The 23,024-nt window shown below is 44.1% G+C and overlaps 1 protein-coding gene across 1 annotated transcript in view; it reads right to left on the bottom strand.

Moving 5' to 3' along the window:
* Positions 1–23,024, bottom strand: part of cog5 (component of oligomeric golgi complex 5) — a 73,426-nt gene that overhangs the window by 44,840 nt on the left and 5,562 nt on the right. The window contains exons 5-6 of the mRNA XM_086268969.1: positions 15,706–15,775; positions 13,426–13,546 (exon numbers count right to left, since the gene is read on the bottom strand). Of these exons, the coding sequence (XP_086125095.1) occupies positions 13,426–13,546; positions 15,706–15,775 (191 nt within the window). The remainder of the gene's footprint in view (positions 1–13,425; positions 13,547–15,705; positions 15,776–23,024) is intronic.

The following is a 23,024-nucleotide window of genomic DNA, read 5'->3' on the forward strand; positions in this document are numbered from 1 at the left end:
CCCTGGGAAAGTCTATGTCAGGGTGCTGGAAAGGAGAGTCCGTCCGCTAGTCGAACCTCGGATACAGGAGGAACAATGCAGTTTTCGTCCTGGTCGCGGAACACTGGACCAGCTCTTTATCCTCTCAGGGATACTTGAGGGTGTATGGGAGTTTGCCCAACCAGTCTACATGTGTTTTGTGGACTTGGAGAAGGCATTCAACCGTGTCCCTCGGGGTGTCCTGTGGGAGGTGCTGCGGGAGTATGGGGTGTCTGGCCCATTGCTACGGGCCATTCAATCCCTATACAACTGTTGCAAGATCTTGGTTCGCATTGCCGGCAATAAATTGGCCTCGTTCCCGGTGGGTGATGGGCTCCGCCAGGGCTGCCCTTTGTCACCGATTCTGTTCATAATTTTTATGGACAGGATTTCTAGGCGCAGCCAAGTGGCGGAGGGCTTTCACTTTGGTGGCCTCAGAATCTCATCTCTGCTTTTCATGGATGATGTGGTTCTGTTGGCTTCATCAGGTGAGGGCCTCCAGCTCGCACTGGAACGGTTCACAGCCGAGTGTGAAGCAGCGGGAATGAGGATCAGCACCTCCAAATCTGAGGCCATGGTTCTCAGCCAGAAAAGGGAGGAGTGCCCACTTCGGGTCGGGGATGAGTTCCTGCCCCAAGTGGAGGAGTTCAAGTACCTCGGAGTGATGGGAGAAGGGAGCCGGAGATTGACAGACGGATTGGTGCGGCGGCTGCAGTGATGCGGACGCTGCACCGGTCCGTCGTGGTGAAGAGGGAGCTGAGTGTAAAAGCGAAGCTCTCAATTTACCGGTTGAGCTACGTCCCTACCCCCACCTATTGCCACGAGCTGTGGGTAGTGACCGAAAGAACGAGATCGCGGATACAAGCGGCAGAAATGAGCTTCCTCCGAAGGGTGGCTGGCCTCTCCCTTAGAGATAGGGTGAGAAGTTCGGCCATCCGGGAGGGGCTCAGAGTAGAGCCGCTGCTCCTCCACATCGAAAGGAGCCAGCTGAGGTGGTTCGGGCATCTGACAAGAATGCCTCCTGGGCGCGGTGTTCCGGGCATGTCCCACCGGGAGGAGGCCCCGGGACAGACCCAGGACACGCTGGAGAGATTATATCTCTCGGCTGGCCTGGGAACGCCTTGGTGTCCCCCCGGATAAGCTGGAGGAGGTGGCTGGGGAGAGGGAGGTCTGGGCTTCTCTGCTTAGGCTGCTGCCCCCACGACCCGGCCCCGGATAAAGTGGATGAAGATGGATGGATGGATGGACTTCTTTGAGCAGTTTTGTAGGAATGGGGTCTAAAAGACACGTTGATGGTTTGGAGGAAGTAATTATTGAAGTTAACTCAGAAAGATCAATTGGAGAAAAAGAGTCTAAATGAATATCAATGGTACTGAAAGTAGCTGTAGATAATATTACATCTGTGGGATGATTATTGGTAATTTTTTCTGTAATGGTTAAAATTGTATTTGTGAAGAAGTTCATGAAGTCATTACTAGTTAACGTTAAAGGGATGGTTGGCTCAACAGAGCTCTGACTGTTTGTCAGCCTGGCTACAGAGCTGAAGAGAAACCTGGGGTTGTTCTTATTTTCTTCAATCAGTGACGAATAGTAAGATGTTCTGGCTTTGTGGAGGGCTTTCTTATAAAGCAGCAAACTATTTCTCCAGGCTAAATGATGATCCTCTAAATTTATGACACGCCATTTCCTCTCCAGCTTACGAGTTATCTGCTTTAGGCTACGTGTTTGAGAATTATACCACGGAGTCAGGTACTTCTGATTAGAGACCTTAGTTTTCACAGGAGCTAAAGTTGTATGCAGGGAAGAAGTAAAAATATTAAAAAAAAGATAATGGACCTGTGTGGCGACACTACCACTACTACTCCCACTCTGCAACATGTTGGTACAGAGCATTGAGGAAGATAATTATATTATTAATATTAAGATTAAGATTATATCCTTAAACTTAGTTACAGCACTTTGTGAAAGACATCTACTCTGATCAAATGTATTCCCCACTGCTATGTAACCCATTATTGTAAATTTATATACCATTAGAAAATGATCAGACAAGAGAGGGTTTTCTGGAAACACTGTAAAATGTTCAGTCTCTATGCCATATGTCAGAACAAGATCTCATTTTCCAACGAAGGGCAGACAAAGCTAAGTGTCAGCCTTTCAAATGATTTAAAACTGTCTCTGGGTCTTTTGATTGTTGATTAATAATTGTTTGGCAAAGTTACTCACCTATTCAAATCATAAAATTCTGGTGTTCCAATCACTTCCATGACCGCAGGTACATAAGCCCAAGGACCTAGGCATGCAGATTGCTTTCCACAATTACTTGTGAAAGAAAAGGTTGCTCTCTGGAGCTCAGTGAATTCCAGCATGGTAGTGTGATAGGGTACTACCTGTGCAACATGTCTAGTTGTGAAATCTTCTCACTACCAAATATTCTAAAGTCAACTGTTAGTGGTATTGTATTATAGCAAAGTGGAACAACAGCTACTTAATGTAGATCATAGGTAGACCATGTAAAATCACAGAATGCGGTCAGCGGATGCCGCATAGTACACAGAAGTCGCCAACTTTCTGCAGACTCAGTTTCTACGGACCTCCAAACTTCCTGTGGCCTTCAGATGAGCTCAAGAACAGTGTGTAGAGTTCTTCATGGAATGGATTTCCATGGACGAGCAGCTGCATCCAAGCCTTACATCACCAAGTGCAATGCAAAGTGTTGATTGTAGTGGTGTAAAGCATGGCACTACTGGACTCTAGAGAGTCCTTCACTTCTTTACAGTGCAGAATCTCACTTTCCCACCTGGCAATCCAATGGACAAGTCCTGGTTTGGTGGTTGTCAGGAGAATGGCACTTGTCTGACTCTACAGGGCCAAGTGTAAAGTTGAGTGAAGGAATTGGGGTGAGGGATTGTTTTTCAGAAGTCCGGCCCAGGCCCCGAGTAGGGATGGGTACCGGTATCGCACCGGTTCTGACATAAACAGTAGTAACCAGACCGAAAAGCAGCGCACATTTCGGTGCTTTATTTCCCTGAGATGTCATACACTTTGGATTTTAGCCAATCATTTTACCTTTCCAAGGATAGTCGGCAGGCCCAGGTATGTAAGTTCTTTTAGAGCAGAGCTACAGATTAAAAATGCCCAAGGCAAAGCGGTCAAAAGTCTGGCTGTACTTCACAGCAAAAGATGCAAACTCAGCAGCCTGCAACAAGTGCTTTAAGGTGATACTGTGCAAAGGAGGTAACGCCTCGAATCTGATGAAACGCCTGGCGACGCATAGCGTTTTGTTAAAAGCCGAGAAATGCACCGTATTTGATAGCTTGCTGCGAGACCTCACACCGAGTGCAGGTGTGGTGCCTGTTATCGGACCCGGAGTTAGCAACATCCCCCAAGAACCCGAAGAGGAGAGTCCTGGCCCCTAGCCCTGCCAGTGTAGCAGAAATGATGACGGATGATGATGCAGCAGCAGCCGTTCTTCTCTGCATGAGTAGCTTAATGTTGTTCGTGTGTAATTTACGTTGAGTAGGCTAACCACGTTATTACATTAATGCATGTAAGGTGAACTAGCAAACACCGTCGTAGTTACATGCGGCTGTCTTCATGTTTGATGGCAGGTACTCCCTTCACCCTGGCCAAAAAGGCTAAAATGACCAAAGAAAAAGTGGAAAACAGCTAAACATGAGAAACAAATACTTTTGGCAATATAGTTTGTATTTAGTGAGCTACCTGAAATATAAACTAATATGCCAACTTCAGATAAGCCAATGAGTTCATGTCCCCTGAAAACAAAGGAATAAACAGAAAAAAAGAAGGGTTTTGTATATTTTGTATACACATCACATGTCATAAGGGAAATCACCAGTAGCTTGAGTTTAAGAACTGCATATCGTTTTTTGTTTTTCTTATCTCAGTGCAAAAGAAAATTCTCAAGATAGGCATCATAGATACACGAAGAGAGTAACATATTGGTATGTGCTGTGAAATGTTGTGGAGTGCCAAGGACAATTTAGTCAATAAATGCTCATCTAAGCAGCAGTGTTTGTTATTTTCTGGTAATACAGTATGAGAAGAACATCTGTTCTGTTCATACCTTGATATTGTTTGTTACCATTTGTAATAAACTACACAACAAGTGGCAGTACGCCTGGTGATTTTCCACCTGGAGCAAGCGTGACAAGCGAAATATCATTTCTCCTTCACTTCCTCCCTCACCCTTCATCAAATTCCTATTTTTAGATTTTTCTGGAAATGATGCAAAGGCTTCAAATCTATTGACTCAACTACTCATTCTCTAAAACAACCGTTTTAGAGACCAAACCATTGTTTCTCAGTGGCTCAGGAGGTATAGCAGGTCATCTATTAATCAGAAGGCTGATGGTTTGATCCCCACATAGCCTTGGGCAAAACACTAACTCCAGTTGCCCTCCGATGCATCCGTCAGAGTATGAATGTGTTCTTAGATAGAAAGCACTTGCATAGAAAAAACATATGAAAAAGCGCTTGTGTGAATGAGGCAAGTTGTATCAAAGTGCTTATAGTGGTCAGATCGGGTAGAAAAGCACTATAAAGTAAATTATATAAATTATTTAGGTACAGTGCGCATGCCTTACATGCTGTAAAAGTGCCTTGCAAATCACAAGACAACCCTCTTTAGTCCAACCAAAGTGATTCCCAGACCCAGGAGTGTGAAGCACAACCAAAACAAAAGGAATTTAGTAAAGCTGACTTAGTTGTTGGAAGGCAACCTTCTGTTAGAGCAGACAGCACAAACTGAGACCACCGATACAAATGTGTTGCCGTGTTGGAGAGCACTGAGGACTCTGACCCAATTTAACAGCTCTTTGCAGCCGATGGAATTTGTGAGTTGAGTGTGTGTTTACATATGTGAGTGTGGTATGAGAAGTGGTCACAGGCAGCTGAAAATACTTGTCCTTGTGAACCTGTTCTGTATCGCTTAATGCCCTGTGATAACTAAGAGTAGTGTAGCACATAGATAACTGATGGCAGTTACATGAAATGCTTCATTATCACTTTTTCTCTTGTGACACTAGAAGGTCACACAGGCCTACGCAGCTACAATTACAACTGGGAGAATCAGCACAAGGCTGTGATGGAGTGCTGACAGAGGGCATCAGGGTCTAAAGGCCACTTTTGTGACCACAGAGAGAATTAAAACTTTAAAATCTGAGGAACTTGGAAAGAAAAGCGACTGGACTTCTTGAAGACGTTTCACGTCTCATTTGAGAAGCTTCCTCAGTTCTAAGTCCAAATGGTGGACAGTCCCACGTATCGCCTTGACAACATTAAAATCACGGTAGGCAATGAATTTTTTGATTTTGAATGATCAAAAAACCGAGATTGAACTATTTGGACCTCCTGACCCTCGTTCCTCTCTTAAGGGTGACCTTGGCCCTTTGGAAAACTCTGTTCTTTGATGGCAGATTTTCATTTGAGAAACAAATAAATTCTGTTGTAAGAGCCATCTTCTTTCAGCTGAGGGCCCTTGCTAAGAACATCTTCTCACCCAGGCTCGACCACTGCAATAGTCTGTATTTTGGTATCAGCCAGGCTCTGCTCTCTCTTCTTCATATTGTTAAGAACGCTGCAGCCCAACTCCTGCCAGGCACACGTAAACACCATCATATTTCCCCAGTCTTGGCTCGTTTACACTCTGCTTCCAGAACGTTATAGAATCAACTGTAAGATTTCATTGCTCGTTTTTAACTCTCTAAAATAGATTAGCTCCTTTGTACCTCTCTGTTCTTTTAACCAAACATACTCCAAACCAAACTCTCAGGTCAGCTGATAAGTTGATTCTGATTGTTACTAGAAGCAGACTGAAACACAGAGGAGACCGAGATTTGTGATTGTTGCACCTAAACTTTGGAACAGTCTGCCTCTTCAAATAAAGATCTCTCCAACACTCGACATTTTTAAAACCCGTCTGAAGACACATCTTTACTCTCTAGCTTTTAATTGTGACCCAGGTGTTTAGCTTTTGTGTCTTGCTTCTTTATTTTTCACTCTGTACAGCACTTTGGTCAACCTGTGTAGGTTTTAAATGTGCTTATAAATAAATTGACTTAAGAGGGTCATTGACCCACTATTGATAACACTCCTCATCACATGAGCTAAGGTGTGAAAAAGGGTGTGGGTCATTATCAGTAGAGGTTTCCGGTGAAACCACTGTCATCAGTCAGGTATGCCCATGCTGGGGGTGGGCATTAAACAACCTGGGGTCAACCTCATGGCTCACAGCTTTATCAGATCTATGATATCCTTCACCCACTAACAAATCACAGAGTTCAAAGCACAGTTTACTCTACTGAACTGAACAACAAGGGGCCTTAGTTGGGACTCCATGTCTCTGAACAAGGCCAAACTGTGAGCAACAGCTTCCAGCTCAGACGCTCAAAGTATTTTATGATGGGAAGCCCTCCTGGCATCAGAAGCAAACGAGTGGCCTGTGAAGAGAGTGAAATCCCAAAGTACAACACCAAGATTACTGTTAGTGTGTAGTATCCACTTTGAAACATACAGATGGCACCTTTGGAGTGATGGCTCTGGAATGACTTTCCTTCATTCCCATGTTTCACCAAATCAGGGAAGTTTTTTTATAAAACAACTAGGTGGGAATAAACACAGACATCTGGGTAATTAAGTGTGTCTTATTGTTCATGCATGTCTTTTTTCAATTATTATTTTGCTTTTCATCTTGGTGTCAAGCACTTTAAATTTTTCTGGGAAAGGTGCTTTATAAAAAACTGAAGAAAGACAGACAACACAACAGAAAGTTTTCAACCAAGAGCCAGAAAGAAGGTTTGACTGGAGGCGCATGCAAAAAGTGTGCAGTGTATTTGCAAACTAAAGAGCCATTTCATAGAGCTCTGTGAAAAATAGCCAAAGCCTCCATGCACTGAGTGTGTTTAGGGCTCTGAACAGAGGTGTGGGCACGGATATTGGCACTGAGCCTGCTTCCAGCATCGCGAGGACGCTTTGCTGATGTATGCAAAGTAGTGCTGTCAGCGTTAATCTCATTAAAATGACATTGACGGCATAAGCGCATTAAAAATTCAAATTCAAATTTTATTTGTCACGTACACAGTCATACACAGTACGATATGTAGTGAAATGCTTGGACAACTGCTCGTGACCTAAAGAAAACAAAAAAGGAAAAGGCTATGAATAAGATAGGAAATAAATATGAAAAATTAAAAAGGGTAAATTTAACTAGGAAGGAATAAAATATAAATTAAGGTTAAAAATGAAATAACTGTACAACACAAATTAGAATGAAGGGTAAATTTAACTGGGAAGGATAAGATAAAATATATAAATTAAAGTTGAAAATAAAATAACTGTACAACAAAATACACATTACACAATATAGAACTATATAAGAATGTATGAAGAAATCTAAATATAAATAAATATATACACAATAACAGCAGCTGTACAAGTATTAACCGGAAATGAAGAATATAGTGACCAGTGTTGTGCAAAAACAAAGTCCAGAAAGTCCAGTGTGTGTGTAAGAACCATATGTGTGGGTCAGTACTGTGTGGTGGTGTGATTGAGAGACCGTATCGCCTGCGGGAAGAAGCTCCTCCTCAGTCTCTCTGTGTTGGTCTTCAGGGAGCGGAATCGCTTTCCTGACCTCAACAGAGAGAACAGTCTGTTGTTGGGATGGCTGAGGTCCTTCACGATCTTCCTGGCCTTGGTCCGGCACCGCCTGCTGTAGATTGAGTGCAGGTCAGGGAGCTCGGAGCGGATGGTGCGCTCAGCTGACCGCACAACCCTCTGTAGAGCTCGTCTGTCCTGCATGGTGCTGTTCCCGAACCAGGTTAAGATGTTTCCCGCCAGGATGCTCTCTATGGTGCACAAGTAAAAGTTCCTGAGCACCTTGGAGGGCAGTTGGAAGTCTCTCAAGCGTCTGAGGTGGTAGAGACGCTGTCGGGCCTTTTTCACCACGGTGTTGATGTGACAGGACCATGACAGGTCCTGCGTGATGTGAACTCCAAGGTATTTGAAGCTGTCCACTCTCTCCACTGGGCACTCGTTGATGACGGGGGTCTGGTAGTTCCTCTCCTGCTTAGTGCTGAAGTCCACTATCAGCTCCTTTGTCTTACTGACGTTTAGAAGGAGGTTGTTCCTCTGGCACCAGTTCTCCAGATTCCTAATCTCCTTCAGGTAGGCAGTCTCGTTGTTATCAGAGATCAGGCCCACCACGACGGTGTCGTCAGCAAACTTGATGATGGTGGTGGAGCTGGTAGTGGCCACACAGTCATATGTGTACAAAGAGTACAGCAGGGGGCTCAGAACACACCCCTGGGGGGCTCCAGTGCTGAGAGTGGTGGAGGCTGAGACATGTCCGCCCATCCTTACTGCCTGTGGTCTGCCAGTTAGGAAGTTGGAGATCCACTGACACATAGATGAGCTGAGTCCCAGATGCTCCAGCTTGGTGGTGAGTGTGGAGGGAATTATGGTGTTAAATGCAGAGCTGTAGTCTATGAAGAGCATTTTAACATAATTCCCCCTTCTAGTGTCCAAGTGAGTGAGTGATGTGTGGAGGAGATGAGAGATGGCATCGTCTGTGGAACGATTTGGACGGTAAGCGAACTGTAGTGGGTCCAGTGTGTCTGGTAGTGAAGAAATGATGAAGTCTCTGACCAGGCGTTCAAAGCACTTCATCACTACTGAGGTGAGGGCTACAGGGCGATAGTCATTGAGAGAAGCAGGGTGGGGTTTCTTCGGGACAGGAACAATGATGGACTCTTTGAAGCATGTGGGGATCACCGACTGAGATAAAGAGATGTTGAATATCTCAGTGAACACAGGAGCTAGCTGGTATGCGCAGTCTCTTAGGATACGACCTGGGATGCCGTCTGGTCCTGCTGCTTTCCTGGTGTTCACTCTCTTGAAGGCTCTCCTTACTTCATGCTCGGAGATGACGGGCACGTTTCCGGTGCTGGCAGTATCTTCCTGTCTGCAGCCGTTAGCGCCGCTAACACTAGCATTGTTGGAGACCTTAGCTGCAGCCTCAAAGCGAGCATAGAAAGTGTTTAGCTCGTCTGCCAGAGTCACGGCCGCGTTCGTCATACCGGTTGTTGGTGCTTTATAGTCCGTTATTGTCCTTAGTCCCCGCCACAGGCTCCTAGAGTCACTCTGTTGGAGTTGTGACTCTAGTTTCCTCCCGTAGCGCTGCTTCGCCTCTTTCACCGCCCTCCGCACGTTATATGACGCGGCTTTGTACGGGTCCATGTCCCCCGTCGTGAGTCCCGTGTTGTAGGCAGCGGTGCGGGATCTCAGAGCGTCGCGGATGGTTTTATCCACCCACGGCTTCTGGTTGGGAAACGTTGTGATAGTCTTTGTCTCCACGGTATCATCCGCTAGTTTCCCGATGAATCCCACAACCGCTTCCGTAAACACGTTGACGTCATCGTCGGAGCTGTTTCTGAACATGCCCCAGTCTGCGTCATCGAGTGCGTCCTGTAACGCGGCCACCGATTGATCCGTCCAGCGCGCGACCTTCCTCTGAACCGGAACTTCCTGTTTCAGCCTTTGTTTGTATTTTGGCATGAGGAAGATGGCGGCGTGATCAGATTTGCCAAACGGAGGGCGGGATTGTGCCTTGTAGCCGTCCTTGACCGTAGTGTAGCAGTGGTCCAGTGTCCTTTCACCCCTGGTGGGGCAGGTGATGTGTTGATAAAAGTTCGGCGCTGCGCGTTTGAGGTTGGCGCTATTAAAGTCCCCCGTCACAATAAGCGCAGCGTCCTGGTGTTGTGTCTGGTGCTGTGTGAGTGCCTCATGCAGCTCGCATAAGGCGGTGACCGTGTCCGCTTGTGGTGGAATATAAACGGCACTTACAATGACCGATGTAAATTCCCGAGGTAGATAAAAAGGACGACACATGATGGACAGTAGTTCCAGATTTGGTGTGCAGGAGTGTGTGAGAGGAACAACGTTCGCACTGTTGCACCAGTTGTTGTTCACCATTAAACACACACCGCCTCCCCTTGACTTCCCCGAGTCCCGTGTCCTGTCCATGCGGTGAACCGAGAAGAACTCGGCCGGCTGGATGGCGTGGTCCGGCACCGCTGGGTTCAGCCATGTCTCGGTGAAGCAGAGGAGATTGCAGTCCCGAATGTCTCTCTGGAACTTTATCCTGGCCCTGAGGTCGTCAAGCTTGTTCTCCAGTGACTGGACGTTGGCGAGCAGGATGCTAGGCAGAGGTGTGCGGTGTGCACGAGCTCTCAGCCTGTTCCTGACGCCGGCTCGCTTCCCTCTAGGCCGCCGCCGCTTCCCTTTGTTCTCCCTCGAGATCTCACTCGGCCAGCTCGGATCCGGAGTTAAAAACTTCGAATTGTGAGTACATTGTATACCAATAGAAACAAGAGTGTCACTGTCATACCTAATGTACCCAATGGTGATGATTTTGCCGATTTAGAAACGCTGAAAACTAACTTAAAAAACAAAGACAAAGAAAAAGTGGTCGGAGCAGTCGTGACGGCAGCCGACCTCACCGGCGCCATCTCATCTTATCTTATATTAACTAATCTCCGTTAGCGAGTTAGTGCCGTGCAGCCGCCCACGATCTGCACTAACGCTTTAACGAGCTGACTGCGCTAACGCGTTGACGCTGTGCAGCCACACACACGGGGCGATCTGCGCTAACTCGCTAATGGAGATTTGCCGCGTTACATGCATTTTAATGAGATTAACGCTGACAGCACGAATGCAAAGCTATCCTGGCTGGGACTCCCCATACTAGCGAGCTGGAGGATCGACCTTTGACCTCTTTGGATCGGCTCCATTCACACCCATTCATACATGCACTAATTTTCTATGTAGAAGTGCTTTCTGTCAAACACATATGCTATCAATCTAACATGGGTCAGTGTCTGGCACCACCAGGAACTGAACCATCAACCTTCCAATTAGTAGATGGCTCTATACATGGGCCAAATAACTCTGAGCCACTGACCTGACAGTTGTTAGGCTGGACGCTGAATTACTATTAGCATTAACTAATGTTTCCACCACCATAACTTCAGTTTTCAGCATCACAAACATGTTGTAATACATGTACGTAAACCGAAAGGGTTTGTTGTTGTATGCAGTCAAACTGTTTCTAAAATGGAAACCGACGGGCAGTCATTCTGAAAGACTTTTCTCTTTTGAATATTCATTATTGCTCATTACTAAGAAAAGTATTTCTTATCCGATTACTTCATTAGTTGATGGAATCATCGATAGACTACTCGATTACTAAAATAATTAATTGCTGCAGAGGTCTTGGGACTGTTTGAAAACTGGAGTTTGTGAAAAGAACTTTACAAAAATAAATAAAAAACTAAACACTCGACAAAGTCTTTTGACTTCTCCTCATCATCAGCGCGTATGACGAAATCCTGTCCGAGTGGCGACACCTATGGTTTAGGAGAATACTGCGCCGCGGGTATAAATGGCTGCATCTGTGCGATGACCACTGCGAAGGGTATATTGGCACCTTAACTGTTCATCTTCATATTTTATTTTACCTTCTGTAGGTTTCTTGTAGATTTTCAGTGTAAAACAAACAGTAGTAGAATGGGATCAGTTGGATTGTCTTCACGTTGGAGCTTGTTGGGCAGACGGTTTGATTAAGGACTCCTGCCAGCTTTGTCCCAGGTTTTTATGGCGCTTACAGTAACAAAAGTGTTACAGTGATGCTAGAAAAGCTTCCTGCACTGCACCTGTTCTTTCCACTGCTCTCTGCCGTGAGTAGACGGACGATAAGTGCTACACAGTTGTGACTTTAACGAACCATCGAAGCAAAAGTTTTACATTTAAGATTTGTTTTTCAACAATTGATTACTCAATGAATTATTTCAGCCCTAACTGAAACCCACAGTGATTCCCAGTAAGGGTCTGTGCTTTGCACAACTGCAATCCTATCATTGTGCTGCCTTTGGTCTCTTCCAGTGTATCAAACAAGCACAGGAGGAGGTAAAAACACAAAAAAAAAAAAACACTTTGTGCTCTGTTAACAGTCTGGTTACTTTGTGGAACTAAAGAGGGTAACGAACATCTTCTGTTCACGCTTTCAAGCCAAAATTCAGGCTAGTTGTTATTTTAAAAAATAAAATGATGTTTGAGTGTGACGACCTAAAACACATCCATTCTTCTAAACTGGGGGAAGCATGCCTCTTCTACTGAGCTTTTCTCTGTTTATGTTTGAGTCTCGTTCAGGTTCTGGATAGTGTTCTGCAGAATCAGCCCGGAGCATGCAGGCGTCACACTACAATTTAAAAATCAACAGTCCTGTCGTCACTGGAGCCACTGTACAAAACTCTTTTCATGTGATTGTATGGACCAAAAATACTTTTATGCTGCAGGGTTCATTACAATATCACATCTAACCCTGAACATCGAAGCGCCGAGAGTTCAGCCGTTTCCAAACTTATAGATATGTTAACCAAGGAAAAACCTCCTAAAAGTGCAACCTGCTGATGTTTTCACAGGAAAATTAAACGTCTACATATTCAGTCCAAACAAATCGAGGTAGCCCCTGAATATGACATTACATGTCTACATATTTGTTCATTTCATCTTCTTTGATGAGAAATGAGAGAACCCGGAGTACCCGGGTTCTCTCCGGGTACTCCAGCTTCCTCCCACCGTCCAAAGACATGCAGCTTGTGGGGATAGGTTAATTGATTAATCCAAATTGTCACTAGGTGTGAATGTGAGTGTGAATGGTTGTCTGTCCCTGTGTGTTGGCCCTGCGACAGACTGGCGACCTGTCCAGGGTGTACCCCGCCTTTCGCCCTATGACAGCTGGGATAAGCTCCAGCGCCCCCCGCGACCCTGAAAAGGATAAGCGGAAGCGAATGGATGGATGGATGGATCTTCTTTGATTGTCTGTGTTAATAAAAACCTGTCTGTTTCAAGTCTAACCTAAAGAAAGTAACACTTCATTGCCTTTTCCACTCAACAACAAGGTGAATATTGTGACACGCTGCGATGATATACCTGCTGCTTGGTCTGTGGTGTGTTTGTCTTCGGGACTACGCTGTTGTTTTTCTCTGTAGCCATTTTTCTCGTTCAAAAGCGACTGTTTTGATTTTCGTGAACGAGATCCTCTCACCACTCATTGACGCAGCTGACTAGCCAATCAGTCGCATGCAGTCTGTTGACTTTACTTGGCCAAGCAGGTACTAAAAAAGTAGCTGGTATCAAATACAAGGTACTACCACCTAATGGAAAACCCAAAAACCAAGCTGAGTCGTGCCGAGCGGACTTGAGTAGGTATTAGTGGAAAAAGGCTTTAAAGTTACCGGTGTTCTAGGTGTCGAGTAGATCTGAGTTGTGAAAAACACACAGCTGCTTATGTAACAGTTGTTCTATGATAGACATGCATGTCCTTACCAAGCTCGTTAAGGCTCTGAGCCGCCTTGGTGATCTCCCTGCTGCCTCCTTGCAGCTGTCCCTGAAGCCTCTTGCTCAGATACAAGATGCGAATGATCCTCCGCAGAAGGTCACAGGCACCCTGCAGCAGTGAAGAAGGGAGGTGTTGAGACGACTGACGTAAACAAGAACTGAGAATTACACAACTAATTCCATTAATTGAGACACGGCAAAAAAGCAGTCAAGAACAACATGTTTCCAGTATGCTTCTCATTTTCATATCGCATTAAATGGTTTCTGTGCGATATGACGACATATATCAAGTGATGAAATTAAAACATCTATTGTTTCATACTATACACTATTGTTTGTTTTGTGGTGTCTCTATGTATAGAGAGCGACAGCACTGATCTGTGAGTGATGATAATTTGTGCACCAATTCCTCTGACATCGTCTTATTAATCGTTAGCTTACTATGCAAACATGACAAGTGAAATCTCCCGCAGCTTAAACATGTGAGAGGTTGATCGCGCAGAGAATCGCTGAGCTTATGTGAGTGCGTGTGTAAAAGCATTTCAGTTCTGCTGAGCCAAACAAGACAGGTCAGGGTGAAGAAGTGACAGCCAAAGAAAAGCTTACCACAAAACGGAGAAGTTATGACAAATCAGACTATAAGGCAAAAAGAAAGTGCAGCTTCATGGTTTCATGGACAAAAGAATTTCTGTGGCTGCGATATGACGAGCTAAATAACCAGGGCTGCACATAAGTGGTCCGCAGGTGCGCATTCGCTGTCAAAATAAAAAACACGCACAAGGGTTAGGGTTAAATTTAAAAACTGTACTTTTGAGTTAAAATATATATTTATAATTTTAATAAATGACAAATTAAAAAGGCATGAACATTTTTTTTGTATCGAAAAAATATCAAACCGTGACACCAAAGTATCGAACCGAACCGTGAATTTTGTGTATCGTTGCACCCCTAAAATAAATAAATAAATAAATAAAATATATATATATATATATATATATATATATATAATGTTCTTCCTCTACACCCCCCCAATTTTTGCACATGTCGAGGAGCGTGTCAGGCTACATTTCACTGTGTGTTATACTTGTATAACTATGCATGTGACAAATAAAGAACCTTGAACCTGTCAAATGCTCAGTAAGCCAGCAAGCCTGTCTCCTGTCTGTGACACTGTTTGAATTGTGATCAATGGTTTATCACCAATGTGCTACAACTATCTACTTATGTGAACCGTTGCTGAAGCACAATGACTCAAAGAACAGACACAGCGTGGAGTCGGTATAATCAAAAAGTAGAATAGCAGATGGAGCTACTGCGATGTCACCTATTGGCTGCTCACGTCCAGTTTTGAAGGCTGGAGATGAGTGCTTACACCATCTCCATCTTGGTTTTAAAAGAAAACTGGTTGTGATAAAGAAAAACAGATCTTAAATGGGAAACGTATCTGCGTACACTTTTCGGTCAGTCACTGGGGAAACCGTGAAAAAACTTCAACAACCAAAATAAACCATGAAAAGCACAGACAGCGGCAGCGCTGACACCGTTTAACACTGAACTTGGCTCTCAGACCAACAACAGCAGGGGCGCCCCACAGACCGGCTGCAGGACATCCTCTCTATACTGCCTCCATCTGACCACAGAGCTCACTGCAGGCAGACGAACGGGCCCTGGAGTGGAGCGGCATAATTCCACTTAACTGTAAAACCGCACGCTGACTGGCCTGGACTTGTCATTGACAAGCCAATAGCCAATGAGTGTGCAGTTTAAAATGTTTTATACAGTCTATGCAAATTATCAGACTTTGTAAAATGTCACCCTTTTACAAATAAAACTACTAAAATAAATCTGCTGAGAACTGTTTTATTTAACCTTTGCACTCAGATGTTGTAGATGATCCCACACTGTCTCACTGACAGCTGCTGAGTCTCATACTAGAAGCACAAAACAGCTGACATGCACAACACAGAGGCATCAGCCCCAGAGGGACTCCTGAAACACGCTGACCTTTTTACAGCTGTTGTTTCATCAATATTTAACCCTGAGTTTCCTCGTCTGCACGAGCAGGAGGCGTGGAGCGCCGTGTTCTCACAGAGCTGCACAAACAGCAGCTCGGAGTTCAGGCCAACAAAAGCCGACCTTCTCGTCTGCACCGTGGTCTCTCTGGGTTTTCAAAGGTTTTTCACTCAAACTGTCACGTAAAGAGTTGTCATCTATCATTTCAAATGACACTCAATCATTTATTCACAAATGACATGATATTCAACTTACCTGCAGCCTGGCGAGCTGAGTGATCCTGGCCACAATCTTGTTGTATGGCTCAACAATCTTTGTCCTTATCCTGGAAGGACATCAGTGTTAGATCAGACAGATAGAGCTGTACTGCAGCAAAAACTGTACCTGGAACAACCTGGAACAACCTGGAACCTCACACCAGCTTTTGGAATGTGCATACAGGCTGAGGTTTGTTACATTAGTCAAGGTGAGTTTCCATGTTTTATTACAATCTGTGGCAATGCCGCACAGTCGACTGAATTTTAATACTAATCATCGGTTCTCACGATTAAATAAACAGAATCCAATGATATCTAAAACATCAAAGAAAATCAAGTTCTCCTTCAATCAGCGCCTGACCACGTGCCTTCATCTGCCCGTCACAGCTGTTTCCTGCACAGTTTAGCTTGACGCTTCCTGGATGTAACACTAACTTAAACCAATACAAAACAAAATCAAATGTCTGCCACTGCAGAAGATGAAGAGTTTGTCCCCCAGCACCTGTGGACTGTGTAATGATTGTGAACATCAACGTGAAAGCGTCTTGACTCGTTAAAGATGTAGCCAGGCGCCACCCTATGCCAGGAGGAAAGAATCACCCACCGTGGTATCCGACTCTTTCTGGAGCAGCTAGTACCAAAGCACACAGTGTTTTTGCTTTCCCAAACACTGACCCACTTTGACCTCCTGTCTATGAGGGTCGGGTAAACTTTGAGCTGCTGACAACAGGAGCAAAATATACATTCTCAGTATCTTTAGCTCCCGTCTGTCCTGAAGAGAATCCCTCCATCTCTGCCCCTTTTTGTTGTTTTCCCTTGGGAATACTGCATCCCATCCACAAATTCTGCAGTCAAACAGTAGCCTGATTTGCCCTGGTTTCTGAATGATAGATACCAAAACTTGGCAAATACTAGAGATGGCACGATACCACTTTTTCATGTCCGATACCGATATCATAAAGTGGATATCTGCCGATACCGATATGAATCCAATATAATGTGTTTTTTAATCAATAAAACTGTTTTTTAATATCTTGCTGCTTTTTGTATAAGTTCATACTCAAGTTAAAAAAACAAAACAAAAAAAACACTAAAGCTATTTTGTTAAAAATACACTGCACCCAAAATATTTCATAGTTCAGTAAAACTGATCAATCTAATAAACTTAAACCTGCTCCATCCTCCCTACTCTGGTATTTTAAAGAGTACTTAGCAGAAATATTAAGCAACCTAACTAATAGGGCTCTAAAACTCCCAGCAACAACAAAAATAAATAAATAAAAAATAGGGAACCACCCTCCACCTTATGATGCTTAATCGACGTAATCAACTTTAATTTGATGCAGGTTGGAAAAAAAAATGCACAGAAATAAATTATTTTTCAAGAATAATTAAAAGTGCTTGCTCCTCCCCTTTGTGAGTGTGGACGCTTCATCTCTTTGCTCTTGAATGCTTTGCTTCTTATATTGATTTTATTGATTTTATTGATTTTTATGCTGATTTTTTCCCTTTTTTCCGTGTGAGCTTACCTGCGATAACTTCTGGACACTTGTAGATCATTAGGACTAGAGTGTTCTTAACAGAAACAGCAACATTTTATGGTTACCTTGTCCTCAGCGCTCCGTGTGTCTGTGGCCTAGACACAGCTGAAGCCTGATTACAGCGTCTGGGCACCGAGCAGCCTCAATAGCCTGGAAAGGTGCTAACCGCTAGGCTAACTAGCAACAAGATGCCTTCCCTCTCCACAGATGACTACCACAGCCTCCTGCAGAAGATTGCAGTACTGGAGACAAAAATTCATCGCTTAGAAGTAAACGTGGAGGTAAATGGACTGTGTGGAAATGAAACAACCTTGCCTTTGATTCAAAACAATGGCGATGAGCAAGCTAGTACACAGCTAAGGAGCACAGATAACATGACCAAGAAAGTAGACTCTGTGCATTATTATAAATCCTCAAGTGATAATCCCCCCTTAGACTGTCTTGGTGCAAAACCAAGACATAAATCATGTCTCCTGGAAGGGGGAGGACGTATCACAGGCAGGGCACAGCGAGCTGAAATCTCTGAAACCGACTGGCCTTCACTTCCTACGAGACAGAGAAGCTCTTCTACCCCTGTATACGAGAGGAAACAGGACTGGACAACCGTGAATAGGAAGGTTAACAACAAACCTCCAAAACAACTGAATGTGAAACTGCAGAACAGATTTGCTCCACTATCAAAGGACCCTGGATCTATATCGGACAACCATCCATCTAAAAGCAGCGAAATAAGGTCTGAAAATCTGTTGAAAAGTGAAAGGCCACAGGGAAAGCTAAAGGCTAGGCCTGAAACTCTGATTGTGGGTGACTCTGCCGTAAAGGATGTACAAAGGATGTGCGGTAAGAACACTAAAGTCCTCTGCTTTCCTAACGATATGGTCAACATCCTGAAGGAGAGAATTCTTCAAATTGCAGATGAATATCCAACTGTGACAAACATTGTTCTGCATACAGGGTCAAACGATGTGTCCAAACAACAGTCGGAGGTTCTGAAACGGGACTTTACTGGATTATTAAACACTGTAAACTCTCTGAATGCAGCTGTATTCATCAGTGGACCTGTACCGCCGGTCAGAGGAGGAGACGAGAGATTCAGCAGGTTGTTTACACTGAATAAATGGCTTATATCAGCATGTGCTGACCACTCGGTGCACTTTATCGACAACTTTAATATTTTTTGGGAACGCAGGCATCTGTTCAAAGCAAATGGATTTAATTTTAACAAGTCAGGGGTGAAACTGTTCACCTCCAACTTGTTTTATTCCATACGTCATCCATCCGTGCTTGGTGCCAAGGCTGAGATAAACAAGGAGTTATCTCATAAAGAGGAACAAACAGAACTCCAAGAACAGACAAAGCCCAGCAGAAACCTTGAGGAGGAGCTCCATCTGCCCCCACCCGGGAAGAGCCTCAGAAAGGAGAGACATCCATGGCATCTGAGGAAGAGCCTCAGAAAGGAGAGACATCTAAGGCAAGAAGAGGGGTCCCCATTTGCCTCCAACTCTCTCAACAACACCAACGACCAGGACAAGGGACCACGACCTTCCCCAGTCCCCCAAACCCCTGACAGGCCATCACCCTCCTCCCCCTCCCTTTCTCCCTCCTCCCCACACCTGAAATTCACTGAGGAGATGATGGAGCGGGTCAATGCTGGGCTCAGATCTACCCCCCGTCCCAATCCCTTTTTGTCCCCCATAAACCCCCCACCAGAGCGGCCAAAGGTTCGCCATCGAGCCCCACCCTCAACAGAGCAATCGAAGTCACATTGCCCAGCCTCGCCCCCCTTAGTTCCTCTTCATGCCCTGTCTCCGCAGTCTGATGCGTGATGTGTGAAGGGTCCGGGCTGTGAGGATTATGGCAGTGATGACTTTTCCCAGGAGAAGCTGGGACCCTGTTTACTAGAAGGTTTTAAAATTTCTGTACTTTTAGGTGACAGGAGACATGTGGCCTGGTCAAAACACAGAGAGCTGCACTCTAAAAGATCTTTGAACATAGTAAACATACCTTGTGTGCCACAGACTGCTCCCAAACACGAGGGGACAAGTAATACCTCTAAAACACTTAAGTTGGCTTTATTAAACGTTAGATCTTTAGCTGGGAAAACATTTTTAATTAATGATTTAATCACTGAGCACAGCCTTGATTTTATGTTTTTAACTGAAACTTGGTTGGACCAAAGTAACAGTGGAGCTGTTCTCATCGAGACGACCCCTCCTAACTACAGTTTTATCAGTGAGGCCAGGGTGAGCAGGAGAGGAGGAGGGGTTGCTGTCTTATTTAATGAATCATTTCAATGTAAGCAGCTATCTCCTGGAAGTTTTCAGTCTTTTGAATATGTGGCTTTACAGCTGAAGGCCCCATCCAAAGTTGTGTTTCTTAATGTTTACAGGCCTCCCAAATACTGCACAGACTTTTTTAATGACCTCAGTGAACTGCTGTCTGTGATCTGTGTTGATTTTGACTGTGTAATTATTGTTGGGGATTTTAACATTCATGTGGACAACCCTCAGGACAAAGGGACTAAAGACCTGAGTAACACTCTGGGGAACTTTGGGCTGACTCAGCATGTAACAGAGGCCACACATAATAGAGGACACACTCTCGACCTACTGATCTCCAAAGGCCTGAGCATTTCAAAGGTTACTGTGTCTGATGTGGGCCTGTCTGATCATTACTGTGTTTTCTTTGAAAGTAAAATCTCAGCCCACACAAATATATCACCAACAGTGATCACAAAACGGTGCATAACTGAACACAGTAGTGCAATTTTTAACCAGGTCTTCCCATTAACACCTGACCTGTCCAGAGGGTCAGTCAATGAGCTCGTCAATAGCTTCAATGCTAACATGTTAAATGTAATGGACACTATTGCTCCCATTAAGGTGAAGGTTATCTCTGGAAGGAAAAAGTCTCCATGGAGAAACTCCACACTGGTGAAAAATGAAAAAAGAGAGTGTAGGAAAGCTGAGCGCAGATGGAGAAGAACAAACCTCCAGGTTCATTATGACATTTATAAAGAGAAACTTCACAATTATAATTTACAACTGAGGAATGCAAGGAGGTCCTACTTCTCTGACATCATCACTAAAAACAGCCATAATGCTCGGGTCTTATTTTCTACAGTTGACAGGCTAACAAACCCTCCTGTGTCAGTGGCAGCTGAACTTCATTCGACCATGGCCTGCAATGACTTTGCCAAATTCTTCACTGAAAAAATCCAAAAAATTAGACAAGCAATTGGTACATCAACAGCAGATCCAGGATATGTACTGTGTCCACCAAAAAACTGTTTAAACACCATGAAACAGTTTCAACCTATTAACAGCAAAGACCTGGAGGACATCTTAGGTCAACTGAACTCCTCCTCCTGCTGTTTAGATGTCCTTCCAACAAGTTTTTTCAAAAAGGTCTCAAAGACTTTAGAGTCAGACCTGTTACAGATCGTCAACTTTTCTTTATTATCAGGTGTGTTTCCAGAATCACTAAAAACTGCTGTAATCAAACCTATACTGAAAAAGGACAATCTTGACAAGACACAAATGAACAACTACAGGCCGATCTCAAATCTCCCGTTTTTAAGTAAGATCATTGAAAAAGCAGTTTCTCAACAGCTCAGTTACTTCTTAAAACAGAATAATTGCTACGATGCCTTCCAGTCAGGTTTTAGACAGAACCACAGCACTGAAACCGCTCTGACCAAAGTCAAGTCAAGTCAAGTTTATTTATAGAGCACATTTAAAAACAACCAAGGCTGACCAAAGTGCTGTACAGTAAATACAGATAAAAATACAATAGAACACAATTTCGTAAAACACCTCGCTGATCAAAATAAAAAATAAATAAACAAATAAATTAAACCTTTCTAAAAGCCAATGAAAAGAGGTGAGTTTTAAGAGCAGTTTTAAAAGTTTCTAGGCTTTTGGAGAATCTGACGTGAGGAGGTAAACTGTTCCACAGTCTGGGTGCAGCCACAGCAAACGCCCTCTCTCCCTTTGTCTTTAATTTATACCTGGGAACATCTAAAAGCATCAGGTCGGCTGACCTCAAAGATCTCCTGGGGCGATAAGTACTAAGGAGTTCTGACAGGTAAGAAGGTGCAGTGCCATTTAAAACCTTAAAAGCCAGCAGTAAGATTTTAAAATCAATCCTAAAAGCAACTGGGAGCCAGCGGAGAGAGCAGAGAACCGGAGTGATGTGGTCTCTTTTTTTTGAACCGGTCAACAGGCGAGCGGCAGCGTTCTGCACCAGTTGAAGGCGATGTAGACAGGAACGATCTAGGCCAGCATAGAGGGAATTACAGTAGTCCAGCCGTGAAGTAATAAAAGCATGGACCACTCTTTCTAGATCGTTCCTGCAAAGGTAAGACTTGACTTTGGCTAAAATCCGTAAATGATAAAAAGATCCCTTAACTACAGAGCTGATTTGTTTATCAAGTTTAAAAGCATTGTCAAAAATAACTCCAAGACTCTTAATGGAAGAAGTGCAATCGGAGGTTAGGGGTCCCAAAAAGTCAAGAGAGAAGTTGGGATCTTTAGGAAGCCCAAACACAATGACTTCAGTTTTGCTTTCATTAAGGTGTAAGAAGTTAAGAGTCATCCAAGTCTTAATGTCAGACAAGCAGGAGAGTAGCGGCTGCAAAGAAACATTGCAGTTCAACCTCAGAGGGAGGTAGATCTGAATATCATCGGCAAAGATGTGGAAGGACACATTATGTTTACGGAGCACATCGCCCAGAGGGAGCAAGTACAGAATAAACAACAGGGGGCCTAGTATGGACCCCTGAGGTACGCCACAGGTTAAAGGAGCTCTGGGAGATGACAGTTCACCAAGGTGAACAGAAAAACTCCTATTATTCAAATAGGACTGGAAAAACTTTAAGACAGTGCCCTTTAAACCGACACAATGTTGAAGGCGGGCTAGCAGTATGTTGTGATCTACAGTGTCGAAGGCTGCTGTCAGGTCCAAGGTTACTAAGACAGCAGCACAACCAGAGTCAACAGTTAAAAGCAAATCATTAAAAACTCTCAGTAGGGCGGTTTCTGTGCTATGCCGAGCTCTAAAACCAGACTGGAACTTCTCATAGAGATTGTTGTTGTCAAGAAATAGCTGGAGCTGCGTGAGGGTGTTTAATGACATATGTCTGAATACAGACAGTGGAAAAATGTCAGTCCTAGTTTTACTGGATCTCAGTGCAGCATTTGATACAGTTGACCACAACATATTACTCAAACGACTGGAGAACTGGACAGGTCTTTCAGGAACTGTACTAAACTGGTTCAAAACATACTTAGAAAACAGGAAATACTTTGTATCAATAGGTAACTTCACATCTGAGCAGACAAGTATCACATGTGGAGTTCCCCAAGGTTCCATCTTGGGACCCCTTCTGTTTAACATCTACATGCTCCCACTGGCACAGATTATAAACAACAACAAAATAAACTATCACAGCTATGCAGATGACACACAAATATATATCACAATGTCACCAGGAGACCGAGGCCCTGTACAGGCTCTTGGTAAATGCATTGAGGAAATCAATGACTGGTTGTGCCACAATTTTCTCCAGCTAAACAAAAACAAAACTGAGGTAATAGTCTTTGGCGCCAAAGAAAAACGATTACAGGTCACCAGAGAACTTCAATCTATACATCTAAAAACCACAAACCAGGCGAGAAATTTGGGTGTAGTGATGGATGCAGACCTAAACTTAGAAAAACACATTAAGACAATAACAAAGTCAGCTTACTATCACCTCAAGAATATTTCAAGGATA

This window comes from Aulonocara sp. 'chitande type north' Nkhata Bay, linkage group LG17 (genome assembly GCF_057382095.1).
Source record: "Aulonocara sp. 'chitande type north' Nkhata Bay isolate Kocher_YH1m ecotype deep benthic linkage group LG17, A_spYH_male_GT1.1, whole genome shotgun sequence".
Lineage (NCBI taxonomy): Eukaryota > Metazoa > Chordata > Actinopteri > Cichliformes > Cichlidae > Aulonocara > Aulonocara sp. 'chitande type north' Nkhata Bay.